This window comes from Humulus lupulus, chromosome 7, assembly GCF_963169125.1.
Source record: "Humulus lupulus chromosome 7, drHumLupu1.1, whole genome shotgun sequence".
NCBI classification, from domain to species: domain Eukaryota; kingdom Viridiplantae; phylum Streptophyta; class Magnoliopsida; order Rosales; family Cannabaceae; genus Humulus; species Humulus lupulus.
In genome coordinates, this window is record NC_084799.1 from 110,833,694 (window position 1) to 110,860,519 (window position 26,826).

At 39.3% G+C, this 26,826-nt stretch overlaps 1 protein-coding gene across 1 annotated transcript; it reads left to right on the top strand.

Annotated features, from left to right (window-relative positions):
* Positions 1-22,881: 22,881 nt before the first annotated feature.
* LOC133788536 (zinc finger protein BALDIBIS-like) lies at positions 22,882-26,136 on the top strand. The gene is made up of 3 exons (XM_062226053.1): positions 22,882-23,526; positions 23,641-24,040; positions 24,348-26,136. Exons 1-3 carry the CDS (start codon positions 23,385-23,387, stop codon positions 25,528-25,530), a joined length of 1,725 nt encoding a protein of 574 aa, XP_062082037.1. The 5' UTR covers positions 22,882-23,384; the 3' UTR covers positions 25,531-26,136.
* The last annotated feature ends 690 nt before the right edge of the window (positions 26,137-26,826 follow it).

The window sequence follows — 26,826 nt, forward strand, 5'->3', positions numbered from 1 at the left end:
TCTTCCAAGAACTAGGTAGTTCAGTAGATAATGCTACGACCAGTAGGTGTAGCTCGGGTACCTTACTTTTGTAATCCTTTTACTTTAATCTCTGTTTTCTCGCGACCCTTTAATCTCATTGTTTGAATTGTTTCTCTTTGTGCAGGTATGGACTCCGGGGACTTCTTTGACCATTACCAAGCTGCCACTGACTCTTCTGTCCCAAAGAAGGACAGTAAAAGGGCTCAAGGGGAAAGTAGCAAGACCCCTTCGAAGAAGGCCTGGACAGAAGATGCTCCTGCCAAAGCCCCTTCCAAGGAGGACTTACCACCTCCACCTCCCTCTGAGCAGACGACCCCCACGCCCATCAATCCTCAGCCTTCCTCAAAGGCCGCTGACAAAGAGACTTTGGACCACTTGTCCGAAGGCTCCCTGTCCAGCCACATAGTTGGCATGGCCAGGGAGAGAATATATCGGCTCTCGAAGCATAGACGCACCTAGGCCGCCATAAATGACACTGCCACTATGGACGTCGACCAAGTCATCCACAGAGGGTTGAATGAGATAGCCAGCATAAGTCATCTTTTGCTACTTCATGGTTTGTATTATACTTCTTTTCCTAACTATCCCATTTTTTCTTCAGGGGCTGCTGTCTTTGACTGCTAGCTGGCGCCGTGCTAGGGCGTTGGTCTCTCAAGAAAAGAACTATGACTCCAGGCTGGCCCAGGCCAAGCAAGCGCTTGACGCTGATAACATTAAGCTGCTCGAGGAGAACAAGGAGTTGTCCAAGCTGAACGAGCAACTGTGCGAGGACCAAGCCACTCTCACCCAGGAGCTTCAGGAGTCCCAAGAGACATTGAAGAAGACCAACAAGGAGCGTAAGACATGGAGGGAGAGTGATGTACTCGTTAACCAAGAATGTAAGCAGGCCAAACTTGACCTGAATGGCAGCAGGGAGGAGACAAAGAAGCTCGAGGGACGGGAGCAGGAGCTAGAGGGGCGCGTTCAGGAGCTTGAAGGGCGCATTCAGGAGCTCGAGGAGGACGGGGCCAGAAATCTGAAGAAGTACAAGGAAGCCACCTTCCTCAGTTTCTACGATTTCTGGAAGCACAACCGTGGGGCCAAAATGAACTATCTCTCTGAACGGTTGTAATGGACGCTGATAGCGTAGTGCACTGCTCGGTTGGAGGCAGAGGAGAGAGTTAAGGCCAAGACCCCCACTGCTGATGCTAAGGCTGATCCTCCGGCTGATAAGAGCGCTCCTAATCCAGAAGACCCTCCTGCTCCCTAGTAATTCTCTTTTATCTCACATTTTTATGGCCCACGGGCCTACTTGTAAAGACAATTTATTTTTTATTGTTGCGAGGGCAGCTTTTTACTTACACTTGAACGATTACATCCGAGCAGTACTGCTCGCGGTGTAAAAGGTTTTTCCTTTTAATTACATATTTACATCTGAGCACTAATGCTCGTGGTGTAAACGATTGCTTTACTGATATTATAATGTTTCTTTTATTACAATACCTGTTCACATGACCGAACTTAGCATAGTACTTTGGTTTGATTTTACAAAACATAAATTTTGAAAAATGCTCTAAGTACCGTAGCATGCTTTCACTTATTTTGTTCATGTGTTTACATACCTCATGGTATTTTTTGCTATCAATGTGCCTTATATGCCCCCCAAGTGATCAAGGAGCTTTAGGTCCTTGGTCACTTGCCTTGACCACGACCTGTTCGAACATTACTGCTCGTTGTAAGATTCAACACTTGTAATACAGCAAAACAACACACGTAATGAACAAATACTTGTAAAAATAAATTTACAAAGGTTGGCAAGAATGACTGGCTGTGCACAGTCCCTTATAATCTCGTATTAAAATGGACTAAACATGTCTGTACGAGGGATCTTGAAAAAGATCTTACACTTATAAGCGATTAGCCATACAACGTGGCTAACCCTTTTTCGAAACTTGTAAAAAGTAAGAATTAATACAAGCCAGTCCTTTAAGAAGGACTGTTCATTGGTAGTACTTGCGTATGTGTTCTCCATTCCAGTAGCATGGAACGAGATCTCCATTTAAGCGTGCAAGTTTGTAGGTGCCCGGGTGAAGGACTTCTTCGATTTGGTACGGTCCTTCCCAGTTTGGTCCGAGTACTCCAACAGTGGGGTCGCGGGTATTCAAGAAAACTCATCGTAGCACTAGATCTCCGACGTTGAATTTTCTTTCTTTTACTTTTGAATTAAAGTACCGGGCGACTTTTTGCTGGTACGCAGCTACTCGGAGTTGGGCTTTTTCTCGTTTTTCTTCTAGTGAGTCTAGGGACTCCATCATCAATTGGTTGTTCTGATCCTGGTCGTATGTAATTCGTCGATGTGAGGGCGGATCTAACTCGACTGGCAACATGGCTTCATATCCGTATGTTAAGGAAAACGGAGTATGACTTGTCGCTGTTCGGTGAGAAGTTCTATACGACCATAGGACTTCAGGCAGCTGTTCTGGCCATGCTCCTTTCGCGTCTTCTAGCCTCTTTTTCATGGTAGATTTAAGCGTCTTATTCACGGCTTCTACTTGCCCATTTTCTTGTGGATGCGCGACTGAAGAAAAGATTTTAATAATTCTGTGTCTTTCACAGAAGTCTGTGAATAAGTCACTGTCAAACTGGGTTCCGTTGTCTGAGACAATCTTTCGAGGCAGACCATATCGACAAATAATGTTCTTGATGACAAAGTCAAGAACTTTCTTGGTCGTTATGGTAGCGAGTGGCTCAGCTTCGGCCCACTTGGTGAAGTAGTTGACTGCTAAAATCACGTATTTCACCCCACCTTTTCCTGTTGGCAGTGATTCGATCAAATCTATGCCCCATACTACGAAAGGCCATGGACTCTGCATCTTCTTTAACTTGTTTGGAGCTGCTCATTGAATTTTGGAAAATCTTTGACACTTATCGCACTTCTACACGAACTCCGCAGAGTCTTCATTCATTGTTGGCCAGAAATAGCCCTGCCTTAGGATCTTCTTTGCCAAACTTTGCCCCCCAGCATGATCTCCGCAAAAGCCTTCATGTACTTCCCTCATCAGTTCCTTAGCTTTCTCGGGCGTAATACATCTGAGCAGTGGCATGGAATATCCCCTTCGGTACAAAACACCATCGATCAGTATATATCTCGCAGCCTGCCTATGAAGAGTTCTGGCTTTGTTCCTATCTGTCGGCAGTGTACCTCTGGTCAGATACTCCAAGTATGGTGCCATACATGTATCTTCCATCTGGATTTCCATGCTAGTCACATCTGTTCGTATGCTCGGCTCGCTCAATCTTTCTACTGGCACGATGTTCAAAGTGTCAGCATCTTTCGCGCTTGCGAGTTTGGCCAAGGCATCTGCATTCGAATTCTGGTCTCGAGGTATCTGCTGGAGGGTATACTTCTGAAACTGTGCCAATAGATCTCTAGTTTTATTTAGGTAGGCTCCCATTTTGAGACCCCGTGCTTGATATTCCCCTAGAACTTGATTCACCACCAGCTGTGAATCGCTGTAAATATCGAGCACTTTTATATTCATGTCTTTTGCCAATCGTAATCCAGCGAGGAGGGCCTCGTATTCTGCTTCATTATTCAAGGCTACAAAGTCAAACCTAATGGCGCAGTGAAATCGATGCCCTTCCGGCGTTATCAATATCACTCCTACTCCCGCGTGAGATTCGTTTGACGACCCATCCGTAAACAACTTCCACGAGGGAGCTTCATCATGAGGCTCAGGCGCATTATATTTTTCGTATTGCTCGTCGTCTGGGAGTTCGGTAAAATCTGCAATGAGATCGGCCAAGACTTGTCCTTTTATTGCTGCTCGCAGTGAATATGTGATATCGAACTGCCCTAGTTTGACTGCCCATTTTAATAGACACCCAGCCGCTTCTGGTATTTGGAGGACTTGCCGAAGGGGCTGGTCAGTTAAAACTGTGATAGGATGGGCTTGGAAGTAAGGACGTAACTTCCTAGAGGCCAAGATTAAGCAATATGCTAACCTCTCGATGGGTGGATATCTTAGTTCTGCTCCGATTAGCCGCTTGCTTACATAGTAAACCACTTTTTGTACTCATTCTTCCTCTCGTACTAGTACCGCACTAGCAGCAACTTCAGTGATTGCTAGGTAGATGAACAAAGTTTCTCCTTTGATAGGTTTTGATCAAATAGGAGGTTGTGCCATATGGGCTTTCAAGGCCTGAAAATCTTGCTCGCAGTCTCCTGTCCATTCAAATTTCTTATTGCCCCTAAGTAGATTAAAGAAAGGGACGCATTTGTCCGTTGATTTGGAAATAAATCTACTTAGGGCCGCAATTCTCCCAGTCAAACTTTGTACATCCTTGATCTTTTCCGGCGATTTCATATCGATCAGGGCTTTTATCTTGTTGGGGTTGGCCTCAATTCCTCTTGAATTAATGATAAACCCCAAAAACTTCCCTGATCCAACTTCGAAGGAGCATTTGAGAGGATTTAGTTTCATCTGGTACTTGTTCAATACATCGAAACACTCTTGTAAATCCTTTATATGTCCTTCTGCCTTTTTAGACTTTACCAGCATGTTGTCCACGTACACCTCCATGTTTACTCAGATCAATTCTTTAAACATGTGGTTAACTAGTCGCTGGTAAGTTGCACCTACGTTTTTCAGTCCGAAGGGCATCACTTTGTAACAGTATAATCCCGTATCGGTCCGAAAGCTGGTGTGATCCTCGTCAGGGGGATGCATGCTGATCTAATTGTAGCCTGAGTATGCATCCATGAAACAGAGGATCTTGTGTCCTGCAGTTGCATCGGCCAGCTGGTCGATCCTTGGGAGTGGGAAGCAATCCTTTGGGCAGGCCTTATTGAGATCTGTAAAATCCATGCAGGTTCGCCATTTTCCATTAGGCTTGGGAACCAGCACTGGATTAGAGACCCACGACGGATAGAACGCTACCCGGATGAATCCATTCTCCTTTAGTCTTTCGACTTCCTCCTTTAAGGCTTTCGATCTATCCTTATCGAGCAGCTTCTCTTTTGTTGCACTGGTGGAAAACTTTTGTCTATGTTCAGGACATGGCTGATAACTGCAGGATCTATCCTAACCATGTCTTTGTGCGACCAGGCGAAGAATTCCTGGTTCTGTCGCAAAAATTCCACCAGTGCATGCTTCGTGATTGCTTCCAAATTTTTCCCGACCTTTACTACTCTGGTCGGGTCTTTTTCGTTGAGTTGGACCTCTTCCAGGTCCTCAACGAGTCCAACAGTATCCTCAAAATCCCCAAAGCGAGGATCTAAATCTCTATCCTCACTTTGGGCAACACCCTATTTGGTGACTCCTTCACCGGATTGGGCTTGTGTATCAATTTCCATTTGCAACCTATCAGGGGGAGTGCCTTTTGACATTCCTTTCTTTGCCTTCGTGATGGAGGCGTTGTAGCATTCCCTGGCTTCCCTCTGGTTTCCTAACACGCGTCCTACCCCTGCGTCTGTCGAGAATTTCATGGCTAAGTGCCATATGGAGGTGACGGCCCGTAGGTCAACTAGTATGGGTCTTCCAATGACTGCATTGTACTCCGAGGGACAATCAACCACTATGAAAGTAGCGAGTAATGTCCTGGTAGCAGGCGCTGTACCTGCTGTCACTGGAGGTCTGATTGACCCTGCGCGGGCAAGTCCCTCGCTAGAGAAGCCGTATATTGTTTGGTTGCAAGGCTCCAAGTCCTTGACGGACAACTTCATGCGTTCCAGAGAAGACTTGTACAGGATGTTCACTGAACTTCCTGTATCGACTAGCACTCTCTTCACCATCATATTGGCCATTTGGATGTCCACGACCAGCGGATCGGAGTGTGGGAACCAGACATGCTGGGCATCGCTATCAGAGAAGGTTATCTCGCCTTCTTCTGATCGAGCCTTTTTCGGCGCGTGGTCCTCCACAGTTATCATCTCGATGTCTTGGTCGTGGCGCAGAGTCCGAGTGTATCGTTCCCTGGCCTTTCCGCTGTTTCCCGCAAGGTGCGGGCCTCCGCAGATGGTTAATAAGGTGCCGGCTACGGGATCAGGCTGCAAAGGTGGCGAGCGTTGGCATGTGGGCGCTTGCTCGTTGCCACCTGGAGCTTCTCGTTGGGTATTTCTCGAGGCCCGTACATACCTTCTCAAGTGTCCTTGTCTGATAAGGAACTCGATCTCATCCTTCAACTGGTTGCATTCGTTGGTGTGATGTTCGTAGTCGTTATGGTAACGACAGAACTTGGTGGTGTCTCTCCTCGAAATGTCCTTTCGAATGGGGGCAGGCTTCTTGTAAGGCACACTGGAACTCGTGGCCTGATATACCTCTCCCCGGGACTCAATAAGGGCAATATAGTTAGTGAACCGAGGTTCATAATGGTTACCCTTGGTCCTTTTGTTGTCAGAGGTGGAAGGCTCGTTGCGTGGCCATTTTCCACCATTCTTTCCATTGCCATTGCCGTTCCTGTTGCCTTTGCCGTTGCCATTGGGTTTCGACCCATTGGCGGCTTTGGCGGGTTCGGCTGTCCCCTTATCTTTGCTTGGGGGTTTTCCTTCATTGGCAATGGCGTCTTCGAGCTTGATATAGCGATCAGCTCTATCTAGAAATTCCTGGGTCGTCCTAACCCCATGCTTTCTGAGGCTCTCCCAGAGAGGGGTACGACGCTTAACTCCTGCCGTTATGGCCATCATTTTGCCTTCATCGCCCACCGTTTTTGCTCCAGCGGCTGCTCGCATAAAACACTGAACTTAGTCTTTCAGCAATTCTCCATTTTGCTGGCGTATCTCGACAAGCTGATTTGCCTCGGTTGGGTGCACGCGTCCCGCATAGAACTGTCCGTAAAAATCCTTCACGAACATTTCCCAGGAAATTATACTTTGAGGAGGGAATTTAAAAAACCACTCCTGTGCAGCGTCGGAAAGTGTTGCAGGGAAAATCCTGCACCGAGCGTCTTCGTACACTTTCTGAATGTCCATTTGTATCTCAAACTTGTTGACATGAGATACTGGGTCACCATACCCGTCAAAGTTTGGAAGCGTAGGCATTTTGAACTTGCTAGGAGTTTCTGCCAAGGCAATCCTCTGGATGAAAGGAGTACCCTTTCTCCTGTCATGGTCAATATAAGATGTTCTTCCCCTGACCAGCTGCTGCACTGCCTGGTTGAGGGCATCTATCTGGGCCTGCACGGCGCTAGGAATCGTCGGGGCCTTTGCTGTTGCTGGGGGGATGTATTCATCGTGTCGCTCCCGGCGATCGTTGAGTATATCTCGCAGATCTTCGCCTCTTCTTCTCTGCTCGTTAGGTCCGAGCCGATCAAAGACATTGTTATACTGGGGCTGCCCCCCAGCATCGCGTCCTTTAGGGTAGTTGTCCCTGAGCGGTGGGCTTCTGCCCCCTCCTCTTTGTTCGTTTCTCCAACTGGCATTACCCCTGCCTGAGTCGGCTTCATTATAATCGGGATCGTCCCTAAATCTCGAGTGGTCACGATGGGATCGACCGTTCCCTCGATTGCCTTCCCGAGCTGGTACCTCCCGAGCGTTAGAGGGTGGCCTGCGCTAGTCGGTAGGTCCCCGTGCATTATCATGCCGTGGGGGGCCTCGGACCGCAGAGCCGGACTCTGAGTTCCTTCTGTTACCAGAAGGACGCTGTCCTCTGCTCGGGGGATTTGGCTCATCGCCCCTATGGCATCTAGGACTACGGGGCTGCTACCCGGCCCTATTTTGCCTTGACTGCGGGGGATTGCCGTGACCAGCCTGCGAGACAGGCTGTGCTTCAATATCCCATGGTGGGAGATCTTCCTGAGGCACAGTCGGCTGCTCGGGCCTTTGTGGGCTCGAGGGTTGGATAGGCGGGCTAGGATTGGGACCCCTCTGGGGTGGCCCATCCGCGGATTGATCAGGCTGCGAGGCAGGTGCAGCCTAATTCCTAGGCAACTGTAGGGCTGCTTCGAGGGCTGACATGGCCTCCCTCTGACGGCGGTCCATCTCCGCCTATCTCTCACTCAGCTCCAGGCATTGTCACTCAATTTCTTGTTGCTGTCGCGCCATGATTTCGGCAGCACTTTCCTATCTTGCCCTCAGGTTGGCCAGTTCCTCATGTAATGCCCCTAGGGTATTCTTCAGCATTGCATCGTCCATTTCTTCCTCATCAAAATCCAAATGTGGCTCATCCTCAGCCGCGTTTGTAGGAGGAGGAGGACGAGGAGGGTGAGATGATGCAGCCCCAGCCGCCTGTCCAGTTTTCTTGGTGGTTTTCGACATTGATCTTTCAACGATAATCTATTAAGCTCTCAATGAAAGCACTAGAATGTTGACCCAAATTTTGGCCAACTGACACGGAGTCAAAATACGCTTGAAGTGGATAAATATGTTGAAATGAGTGTGATGACGAAAATAATAAGAACACAAGATTTTATAGTGGTTCGGCCCCAGGATCTGGTAATAACCTACGTCCACTTGAAATGAGAATCAAAGGGGTGATCAAAGAACTAGGGTTCAATGAGTTTCACTAACCTCTGAAGAATAAAATACAATTATTCTTGTGTAATCTCTCTCTAATCTCAATAGATCTTTTTTGCTCAAAAGAAAAGGGATCGGATCCTCTTCCCTGAGCCCTCTTCTTCTATTTATAAGCTCAGGGAAGATTTACATTGATTTGTTACAGATATTCTTTCCTAAATAATCGGATACTCAGGAAATCATGGGAGATAATTTCGGATTCTATCATAACTGCCTAAGATTTCTTCCGCGTATAATGTGTGTACGACCAGGCTGGTCATATGAAGAAACCGATCGCATGACACTGGATGTCTTCCTGGTCGATAGTCGAGCACAGATTCTGCCAGGTGTCAGCCACGTGTAATTAATGCTTGCCATGTCAGTCACTTCTAATTTTAGGGATAACTTATATGTATTGTTTAAATAAATTAATATATTTTAAAATTTCAATAATGTAAAAATAACCTTTATAATATATTTATATAATGACACGGAACCGAACCAACATATCCTTTAAAATATTATTTAAGATAATATATTTTTATCAAGTTTTCAAATATTTATTTTAAATTGTAATTATTATTAAATTAAAATATTTGTTATTTATAAGATATAATTATAATGTAATGTTAACAAATATAAATTTTATGAATTTTAAACTATATTAATTTAATTTTATTAATTTATTTATACTTCAAAACATAATAATGTAATATTAATACATATTGTTACACCCAGATTTCGAGATAAGAAATTATGACCTTGAAGGCTGGACTCGTCGAGTGTGAGCTCAAGATATATAAAAACGCATGTTCATGGTACAGTTGTAAAACCCTCGAAGCAAGACGGCAACCTCGAAGACTTGTATCCTCGAGATTCTTTCTGAGCTCGAAAGAGCATAGCATCGGGATACATCCGTTATCGAGTGTCTTCGGATCGAGTAGCCCGAGCTTAAAGAGTGCAAGCTCAAAATGTGACAGCCTCGACGGTATTTATATGCCCCGAGCAGGTCTTGGAGTAAGACGGCCAGTTCGTATCCTGTCTGTAAACCTTGACTGATGCGATGTTGATTGCTGATCTCGGAGATTTGATGAATCATCTGATGTAACACGTTCTGTACATTTAAATATATTTATTGTTGTAACGTCCCAACATTAAAGGGATATTAACAAGTCTGTTATCCGTTTTCCTGGTCTTCAGGGGACGTTTCCTTGTATATAGGAGTTACAGCATTTAATATCATTATTCCAATTAATAAGCAGGAGTATCTTCCCGAAATATGTGGGATTGAACTCTAAAAACTCTCTATAAATAGAGAGGTCATGAACACTTGTAAAGGGACAGATATTTTGCTATCTAGAGAGAAAACTCCAAGTTCTAATAAAATAGACTCGTGGACTAGGCAGATTTAATTGCTGAAGCGCGTAAAACCCTTGTTGTTCCACCATACTATTCATTTGCACCATAGTTCTTATTGTTTAATTGCTCTACATTTTAAGTTGATGAAAAACGGTGTCAGATTCCGAGCCAACCTGGATGACTCTAATAGTTGAATACCTTGAGACCGACATTCTCCCAGAAGAACGGACCAAGGTCTGAAAATTGATGTATCAGATCCCCAGGTATACCATTATTGATGGAAAGTTGTATAGAAGAGGATATTCCGTGTCGCTACTCTGATGTGTGTCCCCACCCAACGCTAAGAAAATCTTAGAAGAAATTCACGAAGGGTTCTGTGGAGACCATACTGGGGGGCATAGCCGATCCAAGAAGATCATACGACAGGGGTACTTCTGGCCTACCATCAAAGCAGATTCGTTCGACTACGTCAAGAGGTGTGATAAGTGCCAACGGTTCGCCACAATTCCTCGAGCTCCACCCTCCGAGCTAACTATGATGACCTCCCCCTGGCCATTTGCGGTCTAGGGAATCGACCTCATAGGCTCATTGCCGACTGGCAAAGGCGGAGTAAAATACGCAGTAGTCGCCGTAGATTACTTCACAAAGTGGACCGAAGCCGAGCCTTTGGCGACGATAGCCTTGAAGAAAGTCCTTGACTTTGTAGTAAAGAACATCATATGCCGATATGGGATGCCAAGGAAGATTGTGTCCGATAACGGTAATCAATTTGACAGAGATCTATTTACCAACTTTTGCGAAAAAATGGGATAATAAAGAGCTTCTCAGCGATGGCCCATCCCTAGGCGAATGGCCAGGTCGAAGCTGTAAACAAGTCCCTAAAGAATTCGCTAAAGAAAAAGTTGGAAGAAGCTAAAGGAAGATGGCCTGAAGAATTGCCCTAAGTTCTATGGGCATATATGACCACAGCCTGTACATCAACAAGACATACCCCATTTTATTTGGCGTATGGTTGCGAGGCTATGTTACCAATCGAGGTCGAAATTCCCACAATTCGAGCCCTCACATATGACCAAACCTCGAACCAATCCCAGCTCGAAGAAACTCTGGACCTGATCGAAGAAAGAAGAAACGAAGCTCAGCTAAAAAATGATGCATACCAATAGCGAGCTACCCGGTACTTCAACAAAAGAGTTCAAGATAGAAAATTTGGTGTAGGAGATTTGGTGCTGAGGCGTGTATTCTTGGAAACATGGGATCCAGCAGCTGGCGTGCTCGGGCCAAATTGGGATGGACCTTATCAGATAGAATCATTCATTCGACCCGGCGTATATAAGTTGGCAAGATTGAATGGAAGTTTGGTCCCACGAGCATGGAATGGCGAACACCTACGACCTTACTATCAATAGTGTGGGAAGGATGTCGCTTATAACCATGCTTGTTTGTTTGTATAATTTTTCTATTTTTGGATTATCCGAATAAAGTTTGATTTCATTTTAATATGCTGTATTTTTTGCAATCTCTCTTAATTCAATAACCTATGATCACAATCATAGGATATTAAGGGGGCATTAGTGGTACATATACCATCAGCTTGAAAAAATAAAATAACATATACGAAAAATATACAAGTGTTTGGATACAACCAAATGCGCGAACCAAGATAGTTTGGATATAACCAAACTATCAAAAACATACAAGTGTTTGGATATAACCAAATGCGCGAGCTAAAATAGTTTGGATATAACCAAACTATCAAAAACATATAAATGTTTGGATATAACCAAATATGCAAACTAGATGAATAATATAAGTGTACGGATTACAAACCAAGCACGACCTTAATAGGTTTGGAATAAACCAGCTAAAACTAATCGACGGTAAGTTGGAGCATAAACCCACTTCACATTTAAGTCGAGATCGCGACTAGAGTATCTTGCAAAACGATAGTTTCGATCTCATAACCTTGGGGAGCTACCCAAGGACGAGAAAAAGTAACTAAAAAAGTAAGATATAACTAAACCGTTTCCATTACACACCATATAAGTACTTTCAGGTGCATGGTAAAAGTAATCGCTGACCTTGATAAAATAACGAGATCGGAAGCGGATATTTCGAGCAAATTGTGCATGAATGCATTGAACCTCGAGCTTAAATCCAAACTATGTTTGTATGAATAAACAGTCATATATGGCACTTTAATATAAAATGTGAAAAATATTTCAACCCAAGAAATGTAAAGCAAATGTAATAAAATAAAGTCAAAAAATGGTATCTCAAAAGGCAGCTCTGTCACAACCTGTAAAATTGTCTTGGCCCCGGGGGCATAAAAAATAAAAATCAATCATAAAAAACTGTTACAAGAAATTCAGAGGGACGCAGCCTCGAGGCAAGATTTAAGAAGACGGAGCATTCTCCTTGGCCTTCTCAGCATCGACATCACCCCTGGCTCCATCTGCCTCATCCCGAGCAGTCTCCTCCTCATCAAGTAGAGCTTGCCATTTAGCCATGAACTTTGCTTCAAGAGGGCCTAAGAAGCTGGTGTCGAGGTCGACATTGTGGCCCAGATTCTGTACATGGCCATGTCGATTGCCCAGTCCTTCTTCTCCTTAAACTCTTCAAGAAGACGAGACTTTTCACCCTCCATGATCTCGAAAGTGGCAGCCTTCTCTTCTTCAAGCTTGGTATTGATCTTATTGGCCCGAGCATTCTCCTCCTCAAGCTCCGCAAGCCGGGCATTCAGCTTTTCAAGCTCGGATGTCTTGGCCTTCAATTCCTCAACTTCTGCCTCCACCTTTGCCTTTGTGGCCTTTAGCTCATCACTCAGTTTGTGTTGGAGATCCTTTGCCTCCTGAGCAAAATACATACTCGTGTGGACCTTATTGTTCAACTTATAATTAAGTTGAGCAAAGACAGCAAGAGTCTGACATACGAAGAAATCAAATAAGCATATGAACCAAGTATAAATACAGCTAGAAGCAAGAGAAGAAAGGTTATCGCAGCAGTAAGCTCGATGCTCTTCTCGTAAATAGTGTTGCAATCTCGAGCATTGTTCAAGAACTACCAGTGAGAGGCGTCAAAGCTACCAAAACTCTGGCCCACCCGAGATAGAACGTCCAAGCATAGCATAGCTCCGTGGGGTCCAGCTGCGTTGTCGATCACATACTCATCGACGTGAGTAGAAACCGAAAGCAACTGTGTTCTTGAGGTTGAGGGTTTCTTTGGAGGTGGGCCAAGTGTGGAATGGACCTAGATTATAGGAGGAGCAGGAGGTTAGGTCGAAGAGGACATATCGGCCTGAGCAGGTGGACTCAAAACAGGGCTCAGAGCAACCAGAGCCGGGGGAGGAGGCGTCTTCTCGGTCCTCTTAAGGACCTTAGTAGGCCGATCTGTTTTCCGCGATCCCCTCGGGTGTTTACTCCTTTGAGCTCCTCCGCTGGCCAGTACATTGTCAAGGTCGGAGTCCATCTCACCTGCACATTCACATCACATTATGAGATAGCCCAAAACAAAACAAGTTGGCATGATGCAGACAGACAAGGACTGAAAATACAAGTGGAGAGAAACCTAACTGGAACTCTCCCCCGCGCTTGTGCTCGGCGACCATGAAATTCCCCCATCTTTAGAAGAGGTGGGGGGAGTGCCTTCCCTATAGGTGGAAGTCAACCTCGAAAGGTCCCTATAGTCATTAGTCCCATATTGAACGGCTACTCCGTCCCATACTTCGTTCAGGCTATACATGGTGTCGTATTTCCCGAGCCAACTGTCAAACCTATGTACCCTCTCATCTACCCAAGACCATACATAGAAACGGTTCCTATCGTCCTCACACAATATTAATCTATCAGGTTTATGTTTTAGTAGTGAGGGAGACCACAAATCTGAGCTAAGGATGACTGTACCTCTCTCATCCGAGCCTGAGCTCGAGGCCTCATCGTTGGCCTCATTTCCCAATTGTGGACTCCTGCAACGCTGAGCTGGAGATGGAGGCCTCGCATTTCTCCTTGGAGGAAGGTTGCTGGTTGGGAGAGGCATGAGCTCCCACTGGTCGTACTTCTTATTGGACCAGTCAGATGTAGACTGATCCTCCCCCAAGAGGCCGCATGCCCGGAGCTTGTCTTCATGTAGGGGATAGGAAAGGGACCTCCTGCCATAGGGGAGTTGAAGTAGAGCCTCTCTATGCTCTTTCATATCCTTGGTGGGAGTAGGGTGGTGGTAGTTGGCTAGAAGAAAACACATTTCAACTAAATACGAGCCTAAGAAAAATTCAAGCACAAAAAAGAAAGAAGTTGAGATACTTACGAATTCATCTAAATGAGTAATATCTAGGTGGAGCTAGGCCATTCGTCTAGAAGAAGGCTTTCTTGAAGTCTGGTGGATGATTGGGTAAATCCTCGAAGATCTTTGGCTCCTTGGGATAGCTCAAAAGGTAATAGAAGTCATCCCCTCCCCGAGCTCAGGAGGGATTACTTGTCAAGCAAAAGAGATACAAAATCTCTTCTGGTGAAGGTTCTGCCCACTTTAGCTCATGGTAGAGCGACCTCAGGGCTAACAAAACCCTGTATGAGTTGGTGTTGAGTTGGAAGGGAGCGAGCCCAACAAAGTCAGTGAAGTCCTTGAAAAAGGATTTCAAGGGCACACTGCCCCTGCTTTCATGTGTTCCTGGCTCCAAGCCGCGTATCTCAACTTGCTATCAGGATTTCCATCTCCTGGAGTGTGACAACTTTGCTCGTGGGAGGTCAGACCTCGACACCTCAGTGAGCCCGACAATCCGATGCCGTGAAAGGTCAGGATGTCAGCTATCTGACCAAGCGATGTGACCGAGCTCCAATAGTGCTCGGCCTCGAAGAATTCTCTCCTCGGCTGTGAGGTGGAAGGTTCCCCCATTAGTGAAAATCAAAGATCTCCTGGCCTGAAGGCGATGGTCACTTTGAGCGTAGGGTTGAGAGGAATCAGCCTAGGCTCGGTGTCCGAATCGGGATAAAGTGCGACCCTTAGTTTTCTTCTTTTCCCTTCTTCGACCTCGTCTATCTGACATTGGAAGTGGTCTTGAATGTCCTCTTGCTCACGCCTCAGTTCATGCTCCCGAATCAGGCGTTGGTTCCGAGTAAAAGGAGACTCCGGGCTCGGAGCTACGGGTGAATAAGGAATTGCGAGCTTTGACCCCCACCACTTACCTGATTTTTGCGGCATCTAACAAGAAAGCAAAAGGGTGAGGTCCCAGCAAGCAGGAAATAATGAGATAAGTAGAATTCCTAAGCTCGAATGATTGAGGCTACGAGGCAAGCTCGATCCAAAGGATGAGGCCAATCTTAGAGCGTATAGTCCACTGAAAGAAAAGAAGGTGGACATATTATTGGAAATCCCGATATATCAGGGAAAAAAGGTGGCGGTTATTCAAAAAGTGATATTTTTGGGAATCATGCATTCTTTTAAAAAAAAAAAAACCTTGATTTTGTACCCAATATCTTGGTGTGCAAGATATGTCCTCCGAAATTTGAAAACTAAGAAAAAGAGTCATATTTGGGTCTCTTTGCGCATGAATTGGGTTTGGAGCCAATAATGTCAGAACCTAAACCTAATATTTATCAGCCGAAATGTTCTAGTGCATTAAACTAATGAATGGACCAACAAAATCCTAGTGCCCAAGGTGCAACAGAAACATAAACACACATAAAAAAAACATATATAATGCAAAGAAGCCATGAACAGAGAGCTTACACAATGTGATTGGCGAAAGCAGAGAAATGGACGATTGTAGAAGCGGCTGCAAGTACGATCTCACGGAATCAAAGAGTCCAATGTTACTTTGTCTACTCGGCTTGGAGAACATGCAAGAAATGGGCAAGGAGGTTTCTGGTTTTTCTTTCTTCCTTTTTTCTCTCTGAAATGAACGTGAAAGTAAAAGAAGAAGACGACTGGAGTCCAATTTATAAACCTGTGCGAATGCAAAAGGTTGGATTAATCTGGGCCATTGGCCATATTTTGTATCAGATCCGACGGTCAGGGACAAATGATTCGATGGGACCATAAAGGATGGTAGGCGAATAGACATGGGCAGGTTTCCAAGGTACTCACGTACTTTGAGTGGGTAATACCTAGCTGACGCGTGTCCACACTCGAGTATGTTTGATGGTACGGTTCCCAATGGAAGTAGTTCAAAAGTTTCCTTCTCACAGGATTCGAACTAATACTTTTGAGAGGGCAAACTGTTACACCCAGGTTTCGAGATAAGAAATTATGACCTCGAAGGCTAGACTCGTCGAGTGTGAGCTCGAGATATATAAAAACGCATGTTCATGGTACAGCTGTAAAACCCTCGAAGAAAGACGACAACCTCGAAGACTTGTAGCCTCGAGATTCTTTCTGAGCTCGAAAGAGCATAGCATCGGGATACATCCGTTATCGAGTGTCTTCGGATCGAGTAGCCCGAGCTTAAAGAGTGTAAGCTCAAAATGTGATAGCCTTGACGGTGTTTATCTGCCCCGAGCAAGTCTTGGAGTAAAACGGCCAGTTCGTATCCTGTCCGTAAACCTTGACTGATGCGATGCTAATTGCTGATCTTGGAGATTTGATGAATCATCTGATGTAACACGTTCTGTACATTTAAATATATTTATTGTTGTAACGTCCCGACATTAAAGGGATATTAACAAGTCTGTTATCTGTTTTCCTGGTCTTCAGGGGACGTTTCCATGTATGTAGGAGTTACAACATTTAATATCATTATTTCAATTAATAAGCAGGAGTATCTTCCCGAAATATGTGAGATTGAACTCTGAAAACTCTCTATAAATAGAGAGGTCATGAACACTTGTAAAAGGACAGATCTTTTGCTATCTAGAGAGAAAACTCCAAGTTCTAATAAAATAGACTCGTGGACTAGGCAGATTTAACTGCTGAACCACATAAAACCCTTGTTGTTCCACCATACTATTCATTTGCACCATAGTTCTTATTGTTTAATTGCTCTACATTTTAAGTTAACGAAAAACGGTGTCAACACATATAAATTTTTTACATTTATTTCATACACTAATAGCTTACATATATATATATATAGTTTAAATAAATTCATATGTTTTAAAATTCATATAATGTAAAATAAATAATAATGTGACATGATAAGTCGGTTCACATAATACCGACCTACCATGTCAGGAGGGTAGGACATGGTAGGTCGGCCCACACAGAACTAACTTACTATGACAACATGGTAGGTCAGTTTTGCAAGAACCGACCTATTATGTCTTCTACAAGCATGGGAGGTCGGTTCACATAGTTACGACCTACCATGTCCACATGGTAGGTCGGTTTCCGCGCAAACAACCTCCCATGCTTACCTTTGACATATATGATAAGTCAGTTCTGTATAAATCGACTTATGAACATATGTTAAGTTAGTTTAAGCAGAACCGACTTCTCATGACCGATGGCTGATGTCCAAATTGTAGTAGTGTAAAAATTGGTTGAATCCGTCTTGAAATTGTTGTGTTTCTCTATTCTCAAGAATCCATGATTTATCCATAATGATAATGTCTACCTAATTTCTAAGTTAATAATGAAAAGAAAATTAATATTGTAATTGAACAAAAATATGTTCAATTAATAAATTCTAAAATGAAATGGGCAGAGTTTCATCTATTTCTATAACATATCCAAAATTCATATGTATTTACAATTTCAACATAAACAAACATAATTATTACGTATATTAACCTATAAAACATGTTCAACTAATATATTAATCTTAAAAAAAGTTGACCAGAGTTTCCTTTGTTTTTATAGCATATCCCAAGTTATTACTACCTATAAATTCAAATCAAACAAAAGATATAACAAACAACATGCATGTTCTCAACCATAAGTCACCACAGCTCACAAAATTTGCAGAACCTACTTGACTAAGACACACATGTTCTCAACATTCTGTTATCTCCGCAACACAGAATTTTATCTTAGAACCTACTTCACTACGGATGAATATCAAATATATTCAAACTCCTCTAACAATAGTTTGTAAATATATATAAAAAAATTAAGTAGTAATTATTACTCAATTTCAAAATTAATCTTCAACAATTTCAACACACCTTAAATTCAAACAAATATTTCCTACAATAAAAGTTTAAACAATGGTTAGTAAATATATGGTAAATGAATTGATCCTAAAATAGTATAATTAACAAAAATAAACTTTTTAAAAAAAATCATTATGTAAACAATATAACAAAATTATGTAAGGAATAATATTATAATATAAAACATTATGTAAAATACAATGCATTTTAAAGATTTAACATAATTAATATTAACTTTATTGAAAAACCAATAAATTAGGTAAATAATATAAAAAATACCCAAGACCGAAATATATATTAAAAAAAATTAAGTTTTAGTGATCAATACATGTTTTGAACAATGAAAATGTCTTCTAATCCTCTATAAACATTCAAAAATGTTAGAAAAAAAGCTTGAAAACCACCATAGAAACATACATTGAAACCCCATTAAACTCACTCAATATTTCTTCATTTTGCCCTAAAACTTAAAAATAAATGAATTTTAGGTATATTTACATGATTTAAAGGGTTAATATGCACGAAAATGAAAAAAAAATCAAAGAAAAATGGTGAAAATGGAACTTACCCGTGGCTGGGGACGAAGGCGGAGTCACTCTTGATCTTCTCGTGTGTCAAATGAAAAATGAGGGGAGTTAGGGTCTCAGGGTTTATTTTGTAGGGGAGATGGATTTTTCTCCGCAGTTATTTAGCAAAAACTGTAGAGAGATTTTTCTAAATAACCGCGGAGAAAAGTCTCTGCCTCCCCACTCTTCAAACTTTACAGTGCATTTTTTTAAAACCGCAATAAAATAGGGCGCGAGTATTAAATGTGATATTTTAGACTCATTCAAACATTTTCTCTGCGTTTTTTCTTTAAGGTTGAAAAAAAAGTGCAAAGAAAATCTATATTTGTAGTAGTGATAATTATTGACCATAATGATTCATTTTTCTAAATTTAGGTCATTATAATTAAGTAGAATACTTAATTAGAATTTTTATTCATATACCTCATCTTAGACTGAGTACAGTTTATACTTGCACTATTCGACCTTACACATATATATGCTAGAAACAAGCAACGTGCAATGCACGTTTGCTTAGTTTTATTTATAGAATTTATTAATTATTTTTATTAAATTTGTATTATTGTCATATAAATTTCAAATAAATAAACAATATAACATATAAAAGAATGACATAAACATATTAAACGAAAAAATTAAACAAAAACATTGTTTATGTTTTTTTTAATATATAGATATATAATATGATAACCTTTTGAAATATAAATAATAATTTTTATAATATTTAAATTTATATCAATATAAGTATTAAATATCTAGTCTTCTATCAAATATTATTATAATATTTAATTTCATATTAATATAATTAGTAAAAAATTAGGATTATATATTATTATCATAATAATATTTTTTAACATTATAATTTATATTAATATAATTATTAAATATCTAGTCTTGTATTATATATTGTTTTAATAATGATATTTTATAACATTTGAATTTAAATTTGAATTTATATTAATATAATTTATTAAAAATGTTGTCTTATATTAAATATTAATAATATTTTATAATATTTGAATTTATATTAATATAATTAATAAATATCTATTTTTAATTAGTTTAAAATGTATATTCTGTTAAATATTTATAATATTTTATTAAAATTAACAAAAAAACTGTTAAAACAAAAATTTTCCGTTATCTACACACTTTTTATACAAACTAGATACCAGCAACGTGCAATATGCATGTTTACTTAGTTTTATTTATAGAATTTATTAATTATTTTTATTAAATTTATATTAATGTCATATAAAATATATATACTATTTTAATTAAATAATTTTTTTTTATGTTTATATTTGTTCTTGTTTTTGAATTTGGGAGTGACAATAAGAGATTATATATTATATATTTAATGTAATATTAAATATTATACGTGAATTTTAAATTTAAGTTTCTTGCTAGTTTTTATTTTTAAATAATTTGTTTTTAATTCACAGTAGATTATATTATATGTTTAATATGATATTATTCTAATAAGTAAGTTTAAGTTTAATTAAATTTTATTTAAGTTATAACACGTATGATTTTATTATTTTTAAATAATTATCATTGTAAAATATCTCAAAAATATCATATTTTAATTTTTTTAATTCTTTATTATTTTAAAATAATTATTATTGTAAAATATCTAAAAAATATTATTTTTTAATTTTTTTAATTATTTATTATTTTTAAATAATTATCATTGTAAAATATTTCAAAAATTCCTATTTTAATTTTTTTAATTATTTATTTTATTTAAGTTTAAGAGTTTACAAACTACAGTTAAATGTAAGAATATTCTGTTAAATATAAGAATATTCCGTTAAAGTTAACACTAAAAAAATTAAAAAACTGTTAAAACCAAGAATTTCCGTTATCTACACACTTATTATATATAAGATAAGATATTCTCATTAATTTCTCTAAAATTTATATTATTTAATTCGTAATTACAGTAAGACCAAATATACCCTAAGATTTAGTATTTATTATTGTTTAAACCCTGAAAAATGTTATATTAAAATGTTAAATCGTTAATTACTTAGTTTGGCAACATTGGTTATAATATATTTCGGCATATAATAAATTACTCATATTTTTTCAAAATTTGGAATAAAGTATATATGAAGAAACTAATATTTAATTTAATCATTTACAGTAGTACTATATAGAAAAACATATATATTTTAGTCACAATTCATTTAATTTTCATGTAAAGTAAAACATTAGATATCATCATGATAATGCTGACTAAAAAGGGTTGGTATAGAAAAAAATCTTTATAATAAAAATTTGGTGTAGTTACAACAATTTAATTTCATTACTATGGAAAACGTTTGTGGCGCAAACGTTTTATAATTATTGTGGCTAGACATTTCTAAACACAAAAGTTTGGATCTGATTTTTGCTTTTAAATATATCAAATAATAATTTAGTATCGTGGTGCTGTATATAATAACATTCTGGTAAAAAGGAGAGTTATTGTTTCTGATTTATATGGTAGTACTTTATATATAAGCATTTATTCCGAGTTGTATATGTTTATAGGGTGGGAAGCAGTAATGTTAGAAATGTCATGTTACAATGCAAAAGACTTGACATTATAAATAATTTAAACTATAGAAGATATTTCATTTAAAGAAAAAGTAAAATAAGAGAATTTCATAAAAGACAAATAGAGAAAAGATAAAAGCGAATATGCACTATTTAATTGCACATCTCTCTATAAAAACATATGTGTGAGTTGAACATATAACGTGATCGAGATATATCATGTTTTTCTTTTAGAGAAATCAATATTTAAAAAATTTCCCTTTTTTTTAGGTGGTCGTCTGTCATGACTCATGGTTTATCCTATTCCTTATTCCCCAATCCTGCCCTATATATATGTTTTTGGTTTATAAAAAAATAGAGTAAAAGTACCAAAAAAACTTAAGCTATATAGATTGATTAATAACACAATAAGTATATACATGATAGCTAGCTTAATTAGTAATTTAGTACGTAATTAAGATGTTGGGGAAGTACTCTACTACTACTACTACTTGCCTAGTACTGGGCCATATATTAGTACCGTTGACTTTAATTTGAGAGTGTATGTATGTTGTCTTTTTTCGTAGGTACGTAAGATGTAAGTAGGCCAGTATATATATATATATATATATATATTTAACCAGCAATTTTTATATATCGCTCTGTATGCTACGAACTATAGATATTGTTTCAATCTAATAATAAAGTTTTAATTTTCTTAGAGAGTTTCTTTGTCATTTTAATTTTCAAACTTTTAGATTATGTTAATATTTTCTTAACCTAACTATAGTTAATTAAGAAAAAAAAATAGGGTAGCTTTAGCCCCCAAGCCACCATGTGGCTCACATACTGAACTTAAAGGTCTTAATTATCACCATTTACGGAGAACTCATGATACCGTTATCATAATTAATAATGAAATGATGATGAAATTAATTACCACGAATGACGTATGAATAGTACTGTCAATTAATTACTGTATATGATCCTGCATGTGATTGTATAAATCTTTTACATGCATATATAAATGTATACATATTTATAATGAACTCACTCACCATAGTCAAATCATCAGGAGTAAAACAGCCGAATTCATTCTCCAATTTTGAATTAATTTTTAACAATGTTAAATTAAAGAAAACTAACCAACTGCACTAATTGATTCTTGAATTGTAAGATGTAAATATAAATTAATGAAACATGTGTGTGAATTGTGATATATAGATGTAAGAAAAACAAAAAAAAAACATTTTAGACAAAATATTAATTAGTTAGAGTTAGCTAGGTAGGGAGTGTGGGAAACGAAATCTAGAGAGGATTATTGGGTGAGTGAAAGAATCAGGCTAAGAGGAGAAGAGAGGAGAGGAGAGGAGAGGAGTGGGAGTGGAGGGTGGGGGTGGGTCGACATATCAAGCGGTAGTAGTCATCTCTTGTCTTTGTATTATCAACTTTCCCTTCTCATCACACTGTCACTGACAGTCTTTTTTGGGTCCCCCACTCAGCCAGTCAGGTCTCACGGACGGCACCACCCTTTTCTCTCTCTCTCTTCTCGTGGTCCTAAAACAATTATGGCATAATGATTTTTAACTTCATCAAATTGGCTGGCTGTAAAGGCCATTCACTTTTCCCACTACTACTACTACTCCCTCCCCTATGCCAACCTTTTTGAAATCCAAGTTTGATTTGATCTTTTAAACTTTTTCACATTGTTTTTTCACCCGCATTATATATTTGTTTACTTATATATTTTCTTTATTCAATATATAAAAATACTACTTTGAGCTTCGCTTATGTTTGCATATACACACCAACTTAGTCACTTTTGTTTAAACAATTAATTAATATTATCAAAGAGAGAGAGAGAGAGAGAGAGAGAGAAGAGAGTATTGGTATGTAGTGTGGTCCAGCGGAGTCTATGGCTGACCGACTTTGAGAGCAGCCGTATCAGATAAGGATAGAGAGAGAAAAAAGAGTGTTTGAGAAACAATATTATTCTCTCCAGCCTCCATTTTCCCTTTGGTTTTTTCTCTACTACTTTTATTTTTCTTCTAAGCTCTAGCTAATTGTGTAAAAGGATTTACCAGAGAAGAGTCAATATCTCTATAGAGTACTTAAAACCCAAGTTCAATTATCTGGGTTTTCTTTGTTTTACTCAATTCAGTGTTAGTATCTATTGTCAAGCAGTACTATATATTCTCTGAGATAATTTCTTTCTTTAATTGTGTAATCTCTTGTTGTGCTTTAGTTTTTCTCCTTTTGGTATATCTAGCTTCCCATTTCTAGCAAAGTCTATCCAATCTTGTACTATTTGAGCTGAGTTCTTATTCTTATATATATATATATATATAGTTGCCGATCACTAAGATGATATCTGAAGATGATCTTTCAGTTAATCCCAGCTCCACCATCAGTAGAGGGTTTGCTCAAGAACCAAATCCAAACCCTAACCCTAACCCTAATACAAATCCCTCAGCCAAGAAGAAAAGAAATTTACCAGGAAATCCAGGCAAGTATAAAGATGATATATATGTATAAATATGTACATGTTAATGATAATTATTTTTGCTCACTGTTTTTAATTTTCTTTTTTAATATTTTACTTAATTTTATATATGAGCAGATCCAGATGCAGAAGTGATAGCGTTGTCCCCAAAGTCTCTCATGGCGACGAACCGATTCCTTTGCGAGATTTGCAACAAGGGTTTTCAAAGAGACCAGAATCTACAACTACACCGACGAGGACACAACCTTCCATGGAAGCTCCGGCAGAGATCAAACAAAGACGTTATTCGGAAAAAGGTCTACGTTTGTCCTGAGAAGACCTGCGTGCACCATGACCCTTCTCGAGCTCTCGGTGACCTCACCGGAATAAAAAAACACTTCAGTCGAAAACACGGCGAGAAGAAGTGGAAGTGTGAGAAGTGTTCCAAAAAGTACGCTGTTCAATCTGATTGGAAGGCTCACACCAAGATTTGTGGGACTAGAGAGTATAAATGTGATTGTGGAACACTCTTCTCCAGGTATTTTTAATGTTACTCGATCGCCCTTTAATTTATTATTCTTTGCAATTAATATTTACACTACCGTTTTTGTTCTCGTAATAAATTCTTCCTTCTTCTAGTTCATGTGATTAGCTTATTCATGAGAATTTAATAAATGCTCTCAAGTAGCAGAAGCTTTCATGGGGATTGTGATATATATATATATATATCTGAAATAAATGCTGTCTTTATTTCATTAATATTATGCGCACACACTCATATACATACATGCATATGTTACATCACTTCAATAACCAAACTCGTCAAAACTGGGGTGTTTTGACAGGAAGGATAGCTTCATAACACACAGAGCTTTCTGTGACGCATTAGCTGAAGAAAATGCTCGTTTCGGTACTACAGCAATCCCAACTACTAATATTCTTCCCAACTTCATCAACAACAATATCAATAATCCTCAAACGATTGCCGCTGCCGGCAGAATGGCACATCCTCAGCTCTCGCCTATCTTTCCGCCCGAATTCGGCTCCGAATCAATGAACAGTTTCGGTACTAATAGTAGTGCCGCGGGAGAAATTAGGTCAAGGCTGCCGGTGTGGCTAGACCCCGCGAATTCACACCATCAACTCAGCTCCAATAACAACACTCCTTTCATGACCACGGCCACCGCTGGAAACTCCCCCGGTGGCTTTTCTGAAGTACTGTTGCAAACCGCAGCTACCTCCGCCAATATGTTCGGCCAACAGCCTCCTCATCATCAGTGGTTCAACAAGTTTTCAGCTCACGATCATCACCATGCCGCGACCACTTTTCCAGCCATGTCATCATTGCCCAGAGGATTAAAAGAAGAGGAAGAATCCAAAGGAAACAATAACAACAGTACGACTACTACTACTACTACTAATAATAATATTAGTCTTTCGGAGAGTATGACATCTTCTTCTCTGCTTCCAAACAATCAGAACCTCCAATTACAAGGTCCAGCACACATGTCAGCCACTGCTCTTCTCCAAAAAGCAGCTCAAATGGGATCCACTAGAAGCAACCCTACATCTTTCAATGGCAGCGCCTTTGGTTTGATGAGCTCATTATCGTCATCTAGCTCCCACAAGCAAGTGCTGTTCAGGCAACCGGTCAACCATCAGTCAACGGCTGAGAATAACTTCAATGACTTAGTCAACTCTCTCCAAGCTTCTTCAGATAATAATAATAATACTAATATTAGTGACAGTAATAATAACAATGGGCCTGCAGTTTTGTCGAGCCCATCATCGTTCAAGAGTTTGGATCAGTTCAGTTTGAAGCAAGTCCCAGCCCAACCCTCATCGGCTACTACTACAACTACTATTACTAATGAAAACGATGAGCACAGTTTAACCAGAGATTTTCTTGGAGTTGGAGGTGATGGTCATATTCATGGGAGTGGTTCCAATTTCTTTCAACAAGAGCTTGCCAAGTTTGCTTCAATGGGTTCGGCCATGAACTTGAGCCAGTACAATGGGCATCAGTAGGCATAATAAAGACAAGCACATAAAAGGTAATAATTCACAATTAGGCCCTTCTGTTGTACTACTATGTACAATAACCATTAATGTCGAGAAAAAAGAAAAGTAGCTAGTTTTGGATAGAACACAATACCAAATTGGAGGATTACAATTATTAGGAGCTAGGGGAAAAAAAAGAAGAAAAACAAAATATCATGCTGAGTTAGACTCTAAAAGCGGGCGAGTCAACTCACTTATATAGAGAGAGATAAGTATAGAGATCTCGTGAATGGTCAGAGATAGAGAGGTCTGGGCCAGTGCATGTTGGAGAAGACTAAACAAAAAGAGACTTGGCAATCAAGCGTGAGTCTTCGGGGGCCCTCTATCCATGCATGTTGTAGATTTTTTTTTTTAAATTTTACTTTTGTGACATTTTTACTTTTCCTTGACGTTGATAAAACCTAGTGTGTCATACTCGGCCAGTGACATTTTTGTCATGGCTCATTCTCCTAGTAGTAGTAGTATCGTCTTCAACGACATTTTCCACCTCAACTTATAATAAAATTATTCTCATGCATGTGTGTGTGGGCTCCGTATTCCTCACTAATTAATATACAATTCTATTTCTATGCCTGACTAGTCCTCATCACGAGTAATGCTATCAATTAATAAAAGTTTGGTCTTTTCAAGATAATTAATTTTATTTTCGACATTGGAAATCGCTGCTGGTTTGTGATCTATGCAGGGGGTTTTCGAATTTCTGTCTTTCACGGTGGTTTTAGCTCCATATGTAGGTTATGTTTGCTTGAGAAGAAATGGTAGGTAGAGGAATTAGCAATCCAGAAGATGAAAATATTAGGTGTGCCCAAACTGATCTTCCAAAATTGAAGAAAGAAAAAAGACTATTGATTTGTGCACTTAAATTATGCATCGAATTTTTAGACATAATAACAGGATATATGTATGGTATTGTGTCTAAAAAAATTTACCTATAATTTGTATATATCATTACTAAAAAAAAAGTTATTTATGATTTTTGCCTCAAGCTATGACCAATATATTATTGTGCTTCCTGAATTTTTCGAACCGTTAAAAATTACTCCGAATTATTCAAAATGAGACTTTGTTAAATTTTATCCTATGTCCTAACAGATTGCTGACTTGTCATTACCACGTCAACAATATATGTATAATTCAAAATAAAAAAAATATATATTTCTATAAAATATTAAAATTAAAAATAATTCAAAAATTAAAAAAAAATTTCTTTTTAATTCTTAAAACATTATTTTTTTTAATAAATTCTTAAAAGATTAATTAAAT